At 48.5% G+C, this 19,592-nt stretch overlaps 1 protein-coding gene and 1 long non-coding RNA gene across 3 annotated transcripts in view; one reads left to right on the top strand and one right to left on the bottom strand.

Annotated features, from left to right (window-relative positions):
• The window catches only part of LOC133063640 (uncharacterized), a 30,932-nt gene that overhangs the window by 5,931 nt on the left and 5,409 nt on the right, over nt 1-19,592 (bottom strand). For both annotated transcript variants that reach the window (XR_009694453.1, XR_009694454.1), the window contains 2 exons: nt 7,680-7,805; nt 5,895-7,578 (listed from right to left, as the gene is read on the bottom strand). This is a non-coding gene — a long non-coding RNA (uncharacterized LOC133063640). The remainder of the gene's footprint in view (nt 1-5,894; nt 7,579-7,679; nt 7,806-19,592) is intronic.
• LOC133063931 (cardiotrophin-2-like) lies at nt 13,103-19,415 on the top strand. The gene is made up of 3 exons (XM_061153867.1): nt 13,103-13,121; nt 15,955-16,091; nt 18,545-19,415. The coding sequence occupies exons 1-3, from the start codon at nt 13,103-13,105 to the stop codon at nt 19,001-19,003; spliced, it is 615 nt and encodes a 204-aa protein (XP_061009850.1). The 3' UTR covers nt 19,004-19,415.

The raw sequence follows: 19,592 nt of genomic DNA, 5'->3' as shown, positions 1-19,592 counted from the left end.
TGCTGGGCTTAGTTGCTCAGTCTTGTCCAACTCCTTGAGATGCCATGGACTAGCGCCTGCCAGGCTTCTGTGCCGGTGGGGATTCTCCAGTCAAGAATATTGGAGTGGGTTGCTGTTTCCTCCTCCGGGGCATCTTCCTAACCTAGGGATCAAACCCAGGTCTCCAGAATTGCAGGCCGATTCTTGACTGTCTGAGCCACCAGGGAAGTCCCATGTTAGGCAGCTATGATGCGAACTTCCTGACCTAATCCACAGTGAGCTGGGAGCCTCAGGCCTTTGTCCATTTAGAGACGAGCATGTGAGATTTAGACTTCCAAAAATCTAGGATCTCTGAGACTGTGGCCTCCTGCACAACACTGTATTCTTCCAATTACCTGTATTCTTCCAAATTCTTCCAAATATTCTTCTTCCAGAGCTCCATGGAAAACTCTGAATCCTCATGTAAATCTTCCAGCAGCTGCTACTAGGCCTCCTGCCTTCATGCCCTTCCTGGAATGTGCTTAGTTTCACCCCACCCCAGGCCCAGAGTGCATGGGTGCTAAGTCACTTCAGTCATGTCAGACCCTGTGTGACCCTATGGAATACAGCTCACCAGGCTCCGCTGTCTATAGGACTCTCCAGGCAAGAATACTGGAGTGGGTTGCCATGCCCTCCTCCAGCGGATCTTCCCCAGCCAAGGATGGAATCCACATCTCTTAGATCTCCTGCATTGGCAGCCGGGTTCTTTAGCACTAGCGCCATCTGGGAAGCCAGGTCAGCCCCCTAAACTCTTAACTGGTCATACACAGATATTAGGAAGCCCTGAGGGCTTAGATCTCAGCTGCCTAAAGCTCTCTCTTCCATTAGAATGATCAGAATTCCACTTGATTTGGTTAAGCAAGGGTCAGTCCAACTCTTACATCTATACATGACTACTGGAAAAACCATAGCTTTGACTGTATGGACTTTAGTCAGCAAAGTGATGTCTTTGCTTTTTAATACGCTGTCTCGGTTTGTCATAGTTTTCCTTCCAAGGAACAAGCATCTTTTAACATCATGGCTGCAGTCACCATCCGCAGTGATTTTGGAGCCCAAGGAGATAAAATCTGTCACTGCTCCCACTTTTTCCCTTTCTACTTGCCATGGAGTGATGGGAACACATGCCGTGATCTTAGTGTTTTGAATGTTGAGTTTTCAGCCAGCTTTTTCTGTCTCCTCTTTCACCCTCATCAAGAGGCTCTTTAGTTCCTCTTCATTTTCTGCCAGTACAGTGGTATTATCTGCTTATCTGAGGTTTGTGATATTTCTCCTGGCAAAATTGATTCCAGCTTGTGAGTCCTCCAGCCTGCATTTTGCATGATGTACTCTGCATAAACTGAAATAAACAGAGGAACAGTATATAGCCTTGTTGTGCTCCTTTCCCAATTTTGAAACAGCAGGTTGTTCGTTATTGAGCCTCATACATGTTTCTCAGGAAACGGGTAAGTTGGTATGGTATTCCCATCTCTAAGAATTTTCCATGGTTGGCTGTGATCCACACAGTCAAAGGCTTTCCAGTAATCAATGAAGCCGAAAGAGATTTTTTTTCTGGAATTCCCTTGCTTTCTCTATGATCCAGCTAATGTTGGCAATTTGACCTCTGGTTCCTCTGCCTTTTCTAAATCCAGCTTATACATCTGGAAGTTCTCAGTTCATAGATCACTGAAGCCTAGCTTGAAGGATTTTGAGCATAACTTTGCTAGCCCATGAAATGAGTGCAGTTGTGCTGTAATCTGAAAATTCTTTGGCACTGCCTGTCTTTGGGATGGGAATGAAAACTGACCCTTTCCAGTCCTGGGGCCACTGCTGAGTTTTCCACATTTGCTGACATATTGAGTGCAGCACTTTAACAGCACCATCTTTTAGGATTTTCAGTAGCTCCATCTAAAATTCTGTCTCCTCCGCTAGCTTTGTTCATTGGCGTGCTTGCTAAGGCCCACTTGACTTCACGCTCCAGGATTTCTGGCTGTGACCACACCATCGTGGTTACCTGGGTCATTAAAGCTTTTTTATAGTTCGACTGTGTATTCTTGCCACCTCTTCTTAATCTCTTCTGCTTCTCTTAGGTCCTTACATTTTCTGTCCTTGTTCGTGCCCATTTTTGCATGAAATGTTCCCCTGATCTCTCCAGTTTTCTTGAAGAGATCTTGATAGTCTTTCCCATTCTATTGTTTTCGGATTTCTTTGCACTGTTCTTTGAGAAGGGCTTCTTATCTCTCCTTGCAGATCTCTGGAACTTTGCAATCAGTTGGGTATATCTTTCCTTCTCTTCTCCCTTGCTTTGCACCTCTTTTCTTTCCTCAGCTAATTGTAAAGCTTCCTCAGGCAACCACTTTGCCTTCTTGCATTCCTTTTTCTTTAAGATGGTTTTGGTCACTGCCCCTTGTACAATGTTAGAAACCTCTGTCCATAGTTCTTCAGGCGGTGTGTCTATCAGATCTAATTCCTTGAATCTATTCATCACCTCCACTGTATAATCACTGATAGCTCAGCTGGAAAAGAATCCACGTGCCTTGCGGGAGACCTGGATTCGTTCCCTGTGTTGAGAAGATACCCTGGAGAAGGGAAAGGCTACCCATTCCAGTATTATTCCATGGACTGTACAGTCTGTGGGGTCACAAACAGTCGAACACAACTGAGCGACTTTGACTTTCACTGTATAATCATAAGAGATTTGATTTAGGTCACACCTGAATGGCCTAGTGGTTTCCCCTACTTTCTTGAGGCCTGAATTTTGCAATAAGGAGCCAATGATCTGAGCCACAGTCAGCTCCAGGACTTATTTTTACTGACAGTATAGAACTTCTCCATTTTTGGCTGAGAAGAAGAAAATCGATCTGATTTCAGTATTGACCATCTGGTGATGTCCGTGTGTAGAGCTGTCTCTTGTGTTGTTGGAAGAGAGTGTTTGCTATGACCAGTGTGTTCTCTTGACAAAAGTCTGTTACCTTTTGCCCTGCTTCATTTTGTACTCCAAGGCCAAACTTCCTGTTACTCCAGATATCTTTTGACTTCCTATTTTGCATTCCAATTCCCCATGATATAAAGGACATCTTTAAATTTTTTTTTTTTTTCCATTTCTTGTTGGTCGTAGAAAATCTTGTGGGTCTTTATAGAACAGTCAGCTTCAGCTTCTTCAGCATTAGTGGTTGGGACATGTTTGGTAAGTCGTTTCAATTGTGTCCAACTCTTTTCAGCCCTACAGACTGCAACCCACTGGACTCTTCTGTCCATGGGATTCTCCAGGCAAGAATACTGGAGTGGGTTGCTGTGCCTTCCGCAGGGGATCTTTCCGACCCAGGGATCAAATCCACATCTCTTAAGTCTCCTGCATTGGCAGGCAGGTTCATTATCACTAGTGGCTCCCTAGGACCTATGGAATGTCTGAGTGGGAATCAGGAAACTCTATTTGTAAGAGTAACCCAGGGGATTCTTTTTTCCACTGAAATCTAGAATGAGACTCAGTGTCGAGATCTGGCCTTCCCTCAGTGCAGGGCCCTGTGCGGCTCCTGGACACAGGTCTTTTGTCCTCGCTTTTTAAATTTTTTTAATATTTATTTATTTGGCTGCACTGGGTGGAAGCATGTGGGATCTAGCTCCCTGACCAGGGATCAAATCCCGGGCCCCTGCACTGGGCCATGTGGTCCCAGACACTGGACCACGAGGGAAGTCCCCTCCTCCATTTCTTTGATTATAGGAAACAACCTTCAATCAGGCTCCATGGCTTTCCCTAGTTCTAATGGGCAGATTCAAGCAGTTTTTATTAGAGAAGGGCAGGGATGCAAAACCAGGGAGGAGCCAAGAAAATTAAGAGCACCCTTGGGGCAAGAGCCTGATGCCCCATCAAGGGACGCACACAGTATATTGGAGCTATTTTGCAGATACCGAAACCCCCTCTAGGTGGGAGAATTTGATGATTAACAATGGTATCCTGCCCACAAGCGTGTAGACACCTGATCAGTTGGACCTGAAGTTTGAGACCATGGACCCTTTCTTACCTCACCAACAACCCATCAGAAGAATGTTCACGCTATTGATGTATGGCTAACAGAATATCATAATGCAATGAAAGAAAAAGAGAAGAAGAATGTTAAGTTGATCATACCCTTTCTGAACAATTGCTAGAAAACTTTTCACTATCTTCCCCAAATGGGGGACAGATGGGTTGGAGGACATGACCCCACTGTCTCCCCCTTTGCCTGGCAAAGTAATAAAGCACTCCTTTTCTACTTTACCCAAAACTCTGTCTCTGAGACTTTATTCTACATTGGTGTACAAAGATGCTGAGCTTTCAGCATCATCTCTAGCTTTGCGGCATTGTGTAACATCACCTCTTAGAAACTCAATTTTCTCACCTGTATGAAATGATTCTTATTGTATTTTTTAAATGCTGAATATTTGTTTATTTATGGCTGTGAGAGCAGAGTTGGTCCTCAGCATGTGGAATCTTCCTGTACTAGGGATTGAACCCAAGTCCCCTGCACTGGCAGGCGGATTCTTATCCACTGCACCACCAGGGAAGTCCCCTCCTTTTCATTTTATTTTCTCTTGTCTTTTTGTTGTTGCTGTTGCTATTAGGTTGACTAAGTTCTTTAATTTTAAGATATTAATCCCCGTTGATATTTGCTTTTCAAACTTTTTCCTTCCTTTCCATAGGCTGTCTTTTCATTTTCTTAATTGTTTCTTCTGCCTTGCAGAAGCTTTTCAGTTTCATGGAGTCCAAGATGGAAATTCTGGATCATGTGACTGGGGAAATGTGCTCAGGAGAATAGAGTTATCAAGGTACATCAGTGATAGAAAAGCTGAGCAAGAATGTGGTCTCAACTGACCACATTTGATCTAGAGAAAGTTTTGGAGCCAAAATGTATCACCAAGTTAATTTCACCACAGGCCAAATTCTTCCAGGAGGAGAGGTGCTGGGCAGTTCTCCAGAGGTGGGGGACATGGGGGATGGGTGTACTGTTGGTAAAAGAATCTGGGTGGGGCACCAACAATGTCCTGCAGTCCACTTTGGCACAGTTCAGATCTACTTGCTTCTCCTGTTAAGTTCTCTTCATCCCAATACAACTTCCCCAGGATTCTGCTTGATCACAATTTCTGGGTAAACTTAGGAAAGGAAGATTTGTTCCAGAGACAGAACTGGTATCTCTCAGCTCTTTCCCCTACATCCACTCATTCTAGCCCACCCCTTCCCTTCTGCTCCTGGCCTCAGCTAGTGTTTCTGCTGCTCTCTACACTTCGTCTGGGGATGGAGCCTGGTCCTCAGTTCTGAAGGGTCTGAGTCCCTAGTTAGCATGCTTTATTAGCCCGTGCCAGTGGTACTTTCTCACTTACAAATAAAACTTAGCATGGGGGCTTCCCTGGTGGTCTAGTGGTTAAGAATCTACCTGGCAATGCAGGGGAGACCAGTTCAATCCCTGGTCCGGGAAGATCCCACATGCCTCGGAGCACCTAAGTCCGAGAGCCACAACTAGTGAGTCCATGTGCAGCCACCACTGAAGCCTGTACACCTAGAGCCTGTGCTCTGCAACAACAGAAGCCCGCGCGATGAGAAGCCCACAGACCCCAACAGGAAAATAGCCCCAGCTCTCTGAAACTAGAGAAAGCCCCCACACAGCAATGAAGACCTAGCACAGCCAAAAATAACACATAATAATAAATAAATACAATTGTTAAAAAAAAAAAACCATCAGCATGGATAGCTGGAGATATTCCAATGGATCACCTGAATGCTAAGCATTTTCCTGCTGTCCCCCAGTACATAGCGGTGGTTCTGCTTCCTGTTCTGACCATAGTCTCTTACCCTCTGCCCATCCATGTTGTTAGGGGAAGCACACTGAGCAAAATCGCCTACCCTAGCCAGACACCATACTAACCATTTGCGTGAGTTCTTCTTCAATAGGAAGTCCTAGAAAGGAAGATGGAACTCAGAAGCCACCACCAACTTGAAGAGTTCAGGAAAGGTCAGAAGGAGATGCCATGCATTCTACCACCTCCCAGAATCCTTCTTACTGGCTTCCATCTTGGCTGAGCCTTGCGTGCACCACCAGGAAGGATGCTGAATCAGAATGACTGGCCAAAGAAAATCTTGAAACTAATTCCATCACTATAAACCCCAAGACTTGGAGCCACGTGGCAGATCCATTCCTCTGGGTTCTCTTTAACTTCTGCTCTCTGCCTGGGGGCCCTTCCCAATACAGTCTGTCGCTTTGTCAGCTCGTGTGTCTCCTTGGACAACTCATTCTTGAATGTTAGACCACAGCCCACTCTTGGGTCCTGGAAGGAGTCCGCCTTCTTGCAACAGTAGGGCATGTCCTTTTGCTGCTTGCTGTGCTATTGGTAGGAGGAGATTCAAGTGACCAGGCGGCAGATGTGTCTCTAAATTTAAGGGATTCTGGCTGTGTCCTCTGGTGGAAAGGTCCCTCCCCAATCTAGGAGTTAGACTTTGTAGACTCACAGGACCTAAAGTTGGGAGACTGTGAGCACATATTTCCAAGAAGGTCACTGGGGATAATACAAAGTGGGGGTATAATTTTTTTTCTTTTTGTCTGAGCCTCATAACTTATGGGATCTCAGTTCCCCGACCAGGGATTGAACCTGGGCCACAGTAATGAAAGCCCTGCATCCCAACCACTAGACCACCAGGGAACTTCGATTTTCTTCTCATTTTGAAGTCGATACCCTAGTTTCCCATCTGTGCTCTTCCACTTCCTCTGGTCCTCCTCATCAAGCCCAGAGCTGCTCCGGAAGCAGAGGTGAAACTTAGCTGGATTCCAGGGGGTGCCAAGGACCTGACTGGGACTGGGTTAGACCCTGGACACAGAGCAGTGCTGATTCTGTGCCTCCCATTCTCACTGTCGTATCCAACCATGTGTCCTCCGAATGGGACATGAAAGGAACTATGGGATGACAGGGACCAGCCCAGACATCAGAGCCTGTCCTGAGTCCAAGGCCTCTACAATTTATTCTGTGTGATCTTGACAAGTCATTGAATCTCATCTGTAAAAGTGGGAATAATAACCATAAGATCTACTTCCCAGGGTCATTACAAGGATTAAATGAGATAATATCTATGTATCAAGTGACCAGTGACATAATCGAGGCTAAAAAATGGGTTCATGTCCTTCCTCTGCACCTCATCTGTGAAATGTAGTCTCCTGAGTTTCCTGAAGAGAACCCAGGGGACAAGGACTGTGGAAAGTCTCACAGATTGGAAAGCATCATGCCTGGAGGCTACAGATGGTTATAATGGTAAAGAGCTCTAATTTAGGAGCCCAATTCAAATCCTAGCTGTGTGACCCAGAACTAATCATGTAACCTTGGTGTGCCTCAATTGTCCTCATCTGTGAAATGGGGAAACAGTGCTAGCCACTCCACTGCGTTTTGTAAAGGAAATGTTATTATATGGAAAGATTTTATAACAGGCCATCAGTCAGTGTTCAGTGTTAGTGATGGGACTTCCCTGGCGGTCCAGTAATGAGGACTCCGACCTTTAACCGCCGAGGACCTGGGTTCAATCCCTGGTCAGAGAACTGAGATTCCACAAGCCATGTGGCACAGCTGGAAAAGAAAAAAAAGTATTAGGGATGATGATGATGAAGACGGTTGAGCCACAAGACTGTGCCTTCCAGGAAGGCAGGATGCTCCTGGGACTTGCTTACCTCCATCCAGTCTCTGTAACAGTGCTGCAAGGCTCACAGATTCAATGAATGGACTGGACTGGGCTGCTCTTTCTGATGGTCCCTGCCTCGGGCCCCCATGGCCTCACTGCACGATGGCCCATCACTCTATCAAGACAAGGCACTGACATAGGCACTCCTGGAGATCAGGTGCAGACCAGACTCCTTGGCCTGGTTTGGCAGAGCCCCCCAGTTGGAACCAGTATGTTCCTGCCTTCCTTCACCCATTGCTTCTGGAGGTGTCTCCTTTTTGCGTGGCGTGCTGCTGGGGCTATGGAGAACACCCTGCCTCCTGTCACAGGGAGAGAGAGACCAACAGGTGGAGAATGATTGTGCATGGTGAACAGTGAGTGGACGGAAGGAGGTTTGGGGCTCTGGGAGCCCTCAAGGGGCAGAGGAGACAGAGAAAGCTTCCCTGAGAGGTGAAACTCAAGTTGAAGGTTAAATTAGGAGAAGGACTGTCAAGTGAAGGAGGAGCAGGCTCACTCTCTATGCAGGGACAGTCACAAGAGAGGGTAGAGCTGAGCAGGCATGCAGAGTAGGACACATGGGTGATGCAGAAGGTAGGGAAAAGCAAGAAGGAAGGTTCAAGGCTGCACAGGGACTAGGGGACTGAAGGCCTTAAAAGCCAGACTATGGAATTGGGGTTTTGTCCTGTGGGCAGCGGGGAGTCAAGGAAAGGTAAGGGGGTGGTGGGAGGGGGCAAGGTGCCCTTGCTCTTTCCTCTCCTGTCATATGTCACCAACAACCCATCTCTGTCCTCTATCTAGCAGCTTTGTTTGTCCCTCTAACCTACTAAGGATATTCCCAAACTCAGGGCCTTTGAGTGGTTTTCTCTCTGCCTGGAGATGTAGGAGTGAAGATTTGCTCGAGATTGGGCTCCACATTGGAGTCAGAGGCTCTGGCTTGAATTCCTGTTTATTTGTTCTGAATGGGCCTCATGATGGAACCTGCTGGATGACATAGGGTCATGACTGAGCATCCTGGTGGATAGACAGAATAGATCTCTTGGGAACACTGTAGTCAAAATCTCGGCTCTCTGTGCACCAATGCCAACAGAAATATGGAGATAGAGCTATGGAGGAGAAAGAAAGAACAGCTTTATACCTGATCCAGGAACAGTAGGCTAGTGCCTCAAGAAATGTGCTCCACCCCCTCCCTGGTGAGTAGGGCAAGGGTACCTAGTCAGGCAGAAGTATGTGATAAGGATCAAGGCAGCTACAGTGTTGTATTTTCTCTTCTGCAATTTCAATAGAATGGGGACAAGATTACGGTGTGTGCAGGGTCCTAGGAGGTCTGTCTCTCATCTTAATAAGCTTCAGCCTCACCTGATGCTTCTCCTTTGATTAACAACTGTTCTGCCCTTTGGGCTTCCCTCATAGCTCAGTTGGTAAAGAATCCACCTGCAATGCAGGAGACCCTGTTTCAATTCCTGGGTCAGGAGGATCCCCTAGAGAAAGGAGAGGATATCCACTCCAGCATTCTTGGGCTTCCCTGGTGGCTCAGCTGGTAAAGAATCCTGCTGCAATGTGGAGACCTGGTTTGGATGCCTGGGTTGTGAAGATTCCCTGGAGAAGGGAAAGGCTACCCACTCCAGTATTCTGGCCTGGAGAATTCCATGGACTGTATAGTCCATGGGGTCGAAAAGAGTCGGACACAACCGAGCGACTTTAATTGCTTACTTACTCACTCTGCCCTTTGGATCTCAGAGAAGGTCACGGAGGCCGGAGGCCTGCCTATAAGGAATGGTGGAGAAAAAGGCCTCTGCGCCTGGAGTCCCATAGGGCCCTGCTTGGTATTAACATTAGTGCGGCTGCTGGGGATTGGGCTCCAAACCTGAGATAGTGGCACACTGAGGCTTTTGCCATTGGCTGGAGGCCTTATGTTGGAGGTAAGGAGCTCAAACCAGTCAAACCTAATGGAAATCAGTCCTGAATATTCATTGGAAGAACTGATGCTGAGGCTCAAACTCCAATACTTTAGCCAGTTGATGGGAGGAACTGACTCATTGGAAACAACCCTGATGCTGGGATAGACTGAAGGCAGGAGGAGAAGGGGACGGTAGAGGATGAGATGTTTGGATGGCATCACCAACTCAATGGACATGAGTTTGAGCAAGCTCTGGGAGCTGCTGATGGACAGGGAAGCCTGGGGTGCTGTAGTCCAAGGGGTCACAAAGAGTCGGACACGACTGAGTGACTGAACTGAACTGGAGGCATTATGTACCATTGTAGCAGCTCTTGAGGGGCTCAGGTGGGGGTCTCATAGAAGAGGTCAAGGCACCTGGTGGGTGAAGTCAGTAAGACCCTAAGACGCCAAGATAATTGTTCTGGTCTTCAGATGAGGAAGCAAACTGAGGCTCAGAGAGGTTTAAGGAACTTGCCTAAGCTAGTGATGGGAAAAGGTAGGTATTTTACCGAAGTCTGATAGAAAAGTGAGTGCCAGTCGCTCAGTCGTGTCTGACTCTTTGCAACCCCGTGGACTGTAGCATCCCAGGCTCCTCTGTCCATGGCGTTCTCCAGTCAAGAATATGGGAATTGGTTGCCATGCCCTCCTTCAGGGTATTTTCCCCACCCAGGGACTGCTGACTCTTAAATTGCTAGGATTTCCCAGGCATTAGCTTCTGCTGAGACTGAAACAGAGATGCAGACACGTGGGGTACGAGGCGCAGCAGGACGAGGCGGGAGAGCTTCTGAAATCTGCCTAGACAAATGCCTTGGAAAAACGGAACTGGGCCTGGGATGGGGGGGAAATGCTTCAGTTGTGAAGGGCCCCTGAAGGGTCCAGAGAGAAAGTGAAGTCCCCAAGAGAAGCAGGAGATGGTGGGGCTGGGTCAGGATGAGCCTGCCCTCTGGGATGAGGCTCGGCCCAGGTACGCTGCCCACATGTGAATAGCACGAGATCGCGTGTCTGGCTCCCTCCTCCCCTCCTGCCCTCCTCTTCTTCTTCTTCCTCCTCCTCCGCTACCTGGCCTGGCCCACGCCTCAGTGCACCCACTCAATGGGCCTAGTCTAATCCTCTGACATCACCGCCTGCCCAGCATAGGCCCTCCCTGGCAGCCTTGACAGCCCCCTCGCTCAGACACCCAATTTAGGATCTCCCACCTCAGAACTATCTCTTCTCTCAGCCTCTTCCCTCCTTCAGCTCACAGTTCAAATTGGGCACACCCTGGAGTCAGTCCCAAACTGGGGGGCCGAGCCTACGATCTGTCCTGGCCTTGCTGTGTGACTCCCGGTAAGTAGCTGGCCCTCTCTGGGCCTCAGTCTCCTTGTCTAAATCTCCTCTACCCTCAGTTAATCACATCAACCTGTTTTGGCTTCCTCTCCGCACCTTGTAGCTTTAGGAAATTTTTTTTTTATGAGCTCACATGTTGGTTGTTGGGGTACCACTGGACTGTGTGGCCCTTATTGTTCACCCCAGTGCCAGCACGCAGGAGGGGATCCACCGACAGCTGCTGACTAAAGGTCTACGTGGGTGAATGAAGGAACAGATGTAGCTCCTGCCTTATGGTGGGACTCTGGATATGACTGTGTGTTCATAAGCGCGGACGCATGTGCACTCCTGTGTTTGGCGCTCCCTGGCAGGGTATGTGGTATAACACAGTTGTGGGCATGTCCACTAGGGTGTCAGCTTCACAGGGGCAGGGATTTGTGTCTGACTTGTTTCCTGCTCTATCCCAGCTCTATCTGGAACCGGGACAATACATGGCTAGTGTCAATACATCCTTGACTTTAAAAACGTATGAAAGTGTATACACACATCTGGTGTGTGTCCACGTGCCAACCTGTGCATATACTACAGTATATCGGTAGTCACTCGGTCATGTCTGACTCTGAGCCCCCATGGACTGTAACCCATCAGGCTCCTCTGTCCATGGAATTTCCAGGCAAGAATACTGGAGTGGGTAGCCATTCTCTTCTCCAGGGGATCTTCCCCACCCAGGGATCGAACCTGAGCTCCTACATTACAGGCAGACTCTTTAACGTCTTAGCCACCGAGGAGCCCAAACATATACACAGTGATGACAAAAGCTCAGCTTCTCTGCACACTGGTGCTGGATCAAAACTCAGAGACAAAGATTGGGGTGAATTAGAAAAGTAGAGCTTTACTGCTTTGCCAGGCAAAGGGGGATACAGCAGTCTCTTGTTTTCTCTGGGAAAGATATTGAGAAGTTTTCTAGTAAAAGAAGATGTGATCCGCCCGTGAACATTTTCCTGAGGCGTTGGTGGTGTTAGGTAGAAATTAACATATTCAACCTTCAGGTCCAGCTGGCCTGGGGTCTACATGTTTGAGGGCAGCACACAACAACTTCTTCCACCCGGAGGGGGTTTCAGTACCTGCAAAATCTTTCAAAGATATTGTTGTATGTATCTCATGATCTTGGAATCAGCATCTTGCCCCAAGGCTGCTCTTGATTAAAATCAATTTTTCTCTAGTTTTGCTTTCCCTCCCATCTGTAATTAACAGCTAATTAACAGCTGCCCATATCAATTCAGGGAAGATCTTAGAGGCTGAATGAAGGCTTCTATCAGAAATATCATAGAAATGGATGGTGGGTGGGAGCTTCCGTGGTGACTCAGTGGTAAAGAATCGACCTGCCAATGTGAGAGACATGGGTTCACTTCTTCATCCGGGCAGATCCCACAGGCCTCAGAGCAACTGAGTCTGTGTGCACAACTGCTGAGCCCTCACTCTAGAGCCGGGGCCTAGAGGAACAAGAGAAGCCACCGCAGTGAGAAGCCTGTATCCTGCAAGGAAGAGCAGCCCCCACTCGCTGCAACTAAATAAAAGCACACATAGCCAAAAAGATCCAGCACAAAAATCAATACATAAAATTATATTAAAAATACATTTGAAAAACTATTAAAAAAAAAAAAAGAAGGACACAAAGGCCTTGAGACAAGGAGACCCACAGGGCCCTGCACGGTATCACATGCTCCCGTGTCTAAGGGTGTGGGTGATGTTGCTTACACACCACCCCCTGTCACATTTCCAAACTCCTCCAGTCCAGGGCCCAAAGGCTGAGTCCCAGTGGGGCGGAGCAGGGGGCCACCTCCTCATGGGAAACTGGATCCCAGGACGTGCAGAGCAGCAGGGAGCAGGGCGGCCCCTTTGTCCCCCCAGATAATCCCCTCCCTGCCTGGCTCCCTTTCTCCCAGGAACCGGAGTGTAAGGTCAGATTTGGGGGGCTGTAGGGGACTAGGGTGTCACCGCAATGCCCCCTTCCCTAGTTGTCCCTTGCCTCAGGGGCTTCTGCACCTCCCCCCACAACCCCCAAGGGATGACTTTCCCTCCCTCATGGGTGGCCCGAGGGCTCAGACCCAGGTATAAAGCCACCTGAGGGGCAAGAGGATAGGTGTCGCAGAACCACTGAGAGACTGCAGAGGAAGGATCCAGGAGAGACCATGACTTCTCATCTGATGGGTGAGTGAGGGAGACAGGGCGCGAGGGTCCTGAGACCAGGAGGGAGGGGTACTGCCTGGGCCCTCTGGCCCATCTGACTCAGGGGCCTGGCTGCTCTTGCATCTGCTGGGAACCTCCAAAGCCTTACACACAGAGGACTTCATTCATCATTCATTCATTCCAGACTTACTTCTGGAGTGCCTACTGGATCCTAGGTAGTAGTCTAAGTGGGCTTCCCAGGTGCTGCTAGTGATAAAGAACCTGCCTGCAATGCAGGAAACTGAAGAGACCTGGGTTTGATCTGTGAGTTGGAAAGATTCCCTGGTGGAGGGCATGGCAACCCACTCCAGTATTCTTGCCTGGAGAGTCTCATGAACAGAGGCTCCTGGTGGGCTACAATTCACAGGGTAGCAGAGAGTTGGACACAACTGAGGTGACTAGGCACACACGCACAGTAGTCTAAGTATTGGGGCTATTGTTGCTATTTAGTTGCGAAGTCGTATCCAACTCTTTTGTGACCCCATGGACTGGAGACCTCCAGGGCCCTCTGTCCGTGGTATTTCCCAGACAAGAATACTGGAGTGGATTGCCATTTCCTTCTCCAGGTGAACTTCCCCATTCAGGGATCAAACCCACGTCTCCCATATTGGCAGGCGGATTCTTTACCACTGAGCTGTCAGTGAAACCCAAGCGTTGGGGACAGGCAGTAAAGAAATAGACAAAAAATGAGATTTCTTTCTGCAGACAGACAGTACATGTGATCATAAGTAAATTATCATACCAGTGTGACTTCCCAGTTAGCGCTAGTGGTTAAGAATCTGCCTGCTAATGTAGAAGACATGAGACATGGGTTCGATCCCTGGGTCAGGAAGAACCACTGGAGAAGGAAATGGCAACCCACTCCAATATTCTTGCCTGGAAAATGCCATGGACAGAGGAGCCTGGCAGGCTACTGTCCACGGGGTCACAAACAGTTGGATACGACTGATCATCCACACAGATGTGATAGAATTTGTATACAGTGATCCAAGTTTGTTGAATGAATGAATGAATAGGGCTTCACCTCAGGCCTTCCCTTAAGTTCTGAACTTCTGGGACTTCAGGAATGTAGAAAGGGAAGCTAAGGAAACTATCCTGGTCAGCCTCTCATCTCCATCACTGCTGGTGACTTTAAGTTTTCTTGTTTTTTTTTTTGTTTGTTTGTTTGTTTATAATTTGGCTACAGCAGGTCTTAGTTGGGGCAGGTGGGATCTCATTCCATGACCAGGGATTGAGTCTGAGTGCCCTGCATTGGCAGTGCAGAGTCTTAGGCCTTGGACCCCAGGGATGTCCTGCAGAGGGCCTATTGAGTCGAGCCCTGAAGAATCAGAAGGAGAAGGCCTGGGTGCGTTTGCAAGATGGTCCTGGCAAGGCCCAGGAAGGGCAAAGTCTGAGTAGGGGATGCTGCGGAAAAGAGGGCTCAGGCCTTAAGCCCATAGTGAGGACTTTAATAGTCACTGTGTGAGGTGGGAGCCATGGGAAGGTTTGGACAAAGGAGGGAACTAGCTGGACTTGAAGAGCTTCCAGATGGCAGAGAGAGACAGGGGTGGAGGCAGAGACAGCAGCTGGGAGAGAAATAGCTTCTAGATACATCTTTTATTTATTTATGGCTGTGTTCGGTCTTCGCTACTGTGCTCAAGCTTTCTCTAGTTGCAGTGAGTGGGGGAGACTCTCGAGCTGAGATGCGTAGACTTGTCATTGCAATGGTTTCTCTTGTTGTAGGCTCTAGGCACACAGGTTTCAGTAGTTGTGCCTCCTGGCCTCTAGGGCCAGGATGTGTCAGGACTTAACGGTTGCTCCATGGTGTGTGGGATCTTTGCAGATCAGGGATCAAACATGTGTCTCCTGCGTTGGCAGGTGGATTCTTTACCACTGACCCAGCAGGGAAATCCACAGGTTTGAAAACTTTGTATTGAAAATAGCAGATAGGTATAGGGAAACATGCACAAATCCTAAGTATACAGTCAATAAGTTTTCACAGAGTCTAGGTATACTTGTCACAAGTGCTCGGATCCAGAAACACAGACCTACGGAGTTCCCTGGTGGTCTGGTGGTTAGGATTCTGGGCTTTCACTGCCCACGTTCAGTCCCTGGGCAAGGAGCTGAGATCGTGCAACTGTCACGGTGTGACCAAACACAAACACAAAAACCCACAGACCTCGTGGCCACACTTTATGGACAGAGCCAACAGGATTGTGTGGGTTGAACATAGGAAGGAGAGAATGAGGCATCCAAGAGGACCCCGTGACTTTGACATGAGCACCTGGAAGCATGGACATGCACTTTTCTGAGATGGGGAAGACCAGGGAAGGAGGGGCACAGGGCAGCTAGAGCTGAGCAGTGGATATTGTGACTTGAGATGCTTATTAACATCCAAGGGAAAATGTCAAGTGGAAAGTTGAATACATGGTTCTGGAGGTCAGTGGAATTTTTTCTTTCTTTTTAATATTTATTCATATAAAACTATTTAAATGAAAAAAATAAAAATTTATCTTATTTGGCTGCTGGTTCTTATTCGTTGTGGCATGCAAATTCTCAGTTGTGGCATGTGGGATTAGTACCCTGACCAGGGATTGAACCCGGGGCCTCCTGCGTTGGGAGGTGAGGTCATTAGATACTGGACCATCAGAGTGGTCCCAAGAGAATATTCTGGGCTGGAAATAATCTGCTTACAGGGTGGTCCTGCCCTGAGTTGCACACACAAGGCCGTTGTAACCACAAGGGTTGTATCCATGTGAGGGGCTGCTATGATGAATGAGTGAACCAGCAGGTGAGGTCAGGGACTTGGTGCTGACCTCTGATTTCTTCCTGCCAGCCCCCTTCTGCCTGCTGACCCTGCTGCTGCCACCTCTCAGTTTGGGAGCCCCCACGTCCACAGCTGAGTCTATCACCCAAGCCTATAACCTGGCGCTCGACATGCAGATGCAGACTTCAGCCCTGCTGCAGACTTACGTGAGTGACAGGGCATGAGCAGGGGGTGAGGGGAGGAGGCTGTCCCCCTCCTGGCCCAGTCCTGGGGAAGGGAGGCAGAACAAGGCTGGAAGAAGCCTCCTCCATGGGTCCTGGGGTACAGAGGCTCTGCCAGCTAGAGACACGCCCACAGGAATGAGGTCACTGATGGCTGGGTGACCTTGGGCAGGTCATTCCTTCTCCCCTGTCTTAGCTTCCTCATCTGCCAAATGGGATGGTGATCGTGCCTTGGCTGACCTCTCAAGACTGTTAGAAGATTGGAAGGAAGCACCTAGAGGGAAGTTTTTTCCAGGCTCATGAGTCTTTCCATAGTCACCTCCTGCCCTATGCTTTCCTGACCCTATGCCATGCTGGGAGATTTAGCCTCATGACCTTACTGGCTCCTCAGAGAGCCCTAAGAGGTAGAATTATGACCTGTTTTTACAGATAAGAGAACTGAGGGGGCTTTCTTAGACTTTAAAATTTTTTTAAATTTTTATAATTTTATTTATTTTTGGCTGTGCTGGATCTTTGTAATTTAGTTTGGGTTCTTCTCTAGTTTTGGAGAAGGAAATGGCAACTTTTTCCAGTACTCTTGCCTGGAAAATCCCATGGACGGAGGAGCCTGTTAGGCTACAGTCCATGGGTGGCACAGTCAGACACGACTGAGAGACTTCACTTCACTCACTTCACACTCTATCACTGGAGAAGGAAAGGGAAACCCACTGCAGTATTCTTGCCTGGAGAACCCCATGGACAGAGGAGCCTGGCGGGCCATGGTCCATGGGGTCACAGAGAGTCAGACACGACTGGTGACTGAGCACTGAGCGCCTCTCTGGTTGTGGCGAGTGGCGGCTACTCTCGAGTTGCGGTGTGCAGGCTCCTCACTGCGGCGGCTTCCCTCGTTGCTGAGCACAGGCTCTAGGGCTCGGAAGGCTTCAGGAGTTGGTGTGCGTGGGCTCAGTAGTTGCGACTCCCTGTCTCTAGAGTACAGGCTCAGGAGCTGTTACACACAGGCTTAGCTGATTTAGGACATGTGGGATCTTCCTGGATCAGGAACCTGTGTCTCCTGCATTGGCAGGAGGATTCTTATCCACCGAGCCACCAGGGAAGCCCTCTTTTTGATTTTTTCTGTGGACCATGTTTAAATGTCCTTATTGACTTTGTCACAATACCGCTTGTTTTATCCATTGGGTTTCTTGGCGGCGAGGCATGTGAGATCTTAGCTCTTCAATCAGGGATTGAACCCGACCCCGTGCATTGGAGGGCAGAGTCTTAACCTTTGGACTATGAGGGACAGGCCAAGGAACTGAGCTTTAGAGGGGGAAGTAATTTACCTAAGGTCACAAAACTGTCTGGAAGTTCAAAGCATCTACCTGGCCCCTGGAGGCCCTGGAATTTGTGACTCTTCCACTGAACTATATTCCAGGTCTACATGAAGTTACCTAACCTAGTTTCTTTTTTAAAGTCTAGTCTCTTTCTTGTGGGCTGTGCTGTCCCTGTCACTGTGCTCAGGCTTTCTGTAATTGTAGCAAGCGCAGGCTCCTCTTCTTTGCGGTGCTTGGGCTTCTCATTGCGGTGGCTTCTCTTGTCATGAAGCCTGGGCTCTAGGACTGAGGGCTCAGGAGTTGTGGTCTCCAGGCTCAGGAGCCCCACAGCATGGGGAATCTCTCTGGGGCAGGGATCGAACCCATGTCCCCTGGTTTGGCAGGCAGATTCTTAACCACTGAACCACCAAGGAAGTCCCGTCCTCTAATTTCTAGTCTCATATCTGCACCATCCTCTGGATAGCTTTGAGGACCCTGATTTTCCCCATTGTAAAATGGGGATGTAGGACTAGGTGATCTATCAATTACAGAACTGATCAGTGTGGACTAAAATCCTGTGGGTCTAGGTTTGAGGAGGTGAGAAATTTAATGGAGAAGGCATTCGTTAAATAATAATATAATTCAATTCAATATTAATAATTGCATATTAATGATTATTTAAAAGTGAAGAAATATTAACCACTGAAGAATGTGAATAGAAAGGAAATATGGCTTCAACCACATTGTCACCAATATATTTAGCTTGCAAATACTGTAATAAGTAACACAATCATAGTGTTCATGATATTAATATAAATGTCATTAGTGAATGATATTAACAGCCTAATCGTATGCAGAATGCTAAGTGCTTTATGTCTATTACATCTTATCATCTTCACCATTACAGTGCCATGTGGGAATTACTGAAGCTGTGATTCAAAGTTGCACAACTTGTATGTGGAGGAGGCTGAGTTGAAGCCTAACAGAACTGGGGCTCTGTGCTAGCACATTTCATCAACTCCCTGAGAGGCAGGGAATGCTGACTCCCTAGGAGGAGGCCAGTCTCATGGAAGGCAGATGTGAATTCAGGGGCACCCTAGGGCAGCGTTTGGGTCCCCTCACTCTCATCTGCCTCTGTCTCTCGTGCAGCTCGAGCACCAAGGCACTCCCTTTAGTGATCCCGACTTCTCATCCCCCGGACTCTCGCTCATAACCCTGCCTTCGACCGACATGCCCTTCGAGATCTGGCACGGCCTGGAAGATGGAGAACGTCTGAGCCTCACCCAGGAGGCCTTCTGGTCCTTCAGCCAGCACTTCCAGCTTGCGAAGGATGATCAGAGTGACCTGAACCCTGGCAATTCCATTGTGGTGGGTCAGCTTGAGGAAGCAAGACTCAAGGCCAAAGGCCTAGCGGGCAACTTGGCTGGCATCATGACTGCCCTGGACCTGCTCACCCCCCCAGAAAACACCCCCCATGGTAGTGTCCCTTTAGGGGACTCGGTCTTCGAGAGGAAGTGTCGAGGGTATGTAATAATCCGGGACTACAGCTTTTGGACAGACCGAGCTGTGACTTTCTTGGGTGAGCTCAAGGCCAAATACTCTGAATAGAGGAGGTGGGACTTCCTGTTAGAGGCTGCAACCCTTTCCCCTTCAGTGGATTCTTCCTTTTTTTTTTTTTTCTCACAAGGGATTCTTTTATGCCTTGCTCTTGGCTAGACAGGAGACACATGTTGTCTAGCAGACAGGGCTTGTGTACCACGTACTTGGGAACATTTCCTGGGGACCAGGCCTCTAGTTCTTATACCTGGGCCTTCCTGCCCAGGTCCTGTGGCCCCCCTTCCAGATCTGGGTGGGACTCCATGGACAGCATGTCATGAATTCCCATTCCCGTCGTACTGGTGCTCACTTCCTGGGTGGAAAGAAATACCTCTTTGAAGACGCTTCACTTACAGTCCATGGGGTCACAAAGAGTCGGGAGTGACTGAGCGACTAACACTTTTCACTTTCACTTCCCACTCTACAGGGGGGAGTACAGTTGGTCCCCTTCCTGTCATTTAGGGGAGGTCCAGGGATTGCCTTCTTGTCTCTATCTACCTCACTTCCTCTGTGAAGATATGGACATTCTGAGCAACGAGGCCCCCTTTTCCCTGGGGTTCATTTCCTCCTCGAGACTACCTCTCTGACTGTGACCACTGTT

The sequence above is a fragment of the Dama dama genome, chromosome 10 (assembly GCF_033118175.1).
Source record: "Dama dama isolate Ldn47 chromosome 10, ASM3311817v1, whole genome shotgun sequence".
Lineage (NCBI taxonomy): Eukaryota > Metazoa > Chordata > Mammalia > Artiodactyla > Cervidae > Dama > Dama dama.
Note: the sequence above shows the minus strand (reverse complement) of the source record. Positions and strands in the feature narration are given on the sequence as shown.

Bases quoted from the DNA above. Each gene is read 5' to 3' on its own strand.
- LOC133063931 (XM_061153867.1), top strand. The intron at 16,092-18,544 runs GTGAGTGACAGG...TCTCTCGTGCAG, and splicing joins CAGCCCTGCTGCAGACTTAC to CTCGAGCACCAAGGCACTCC.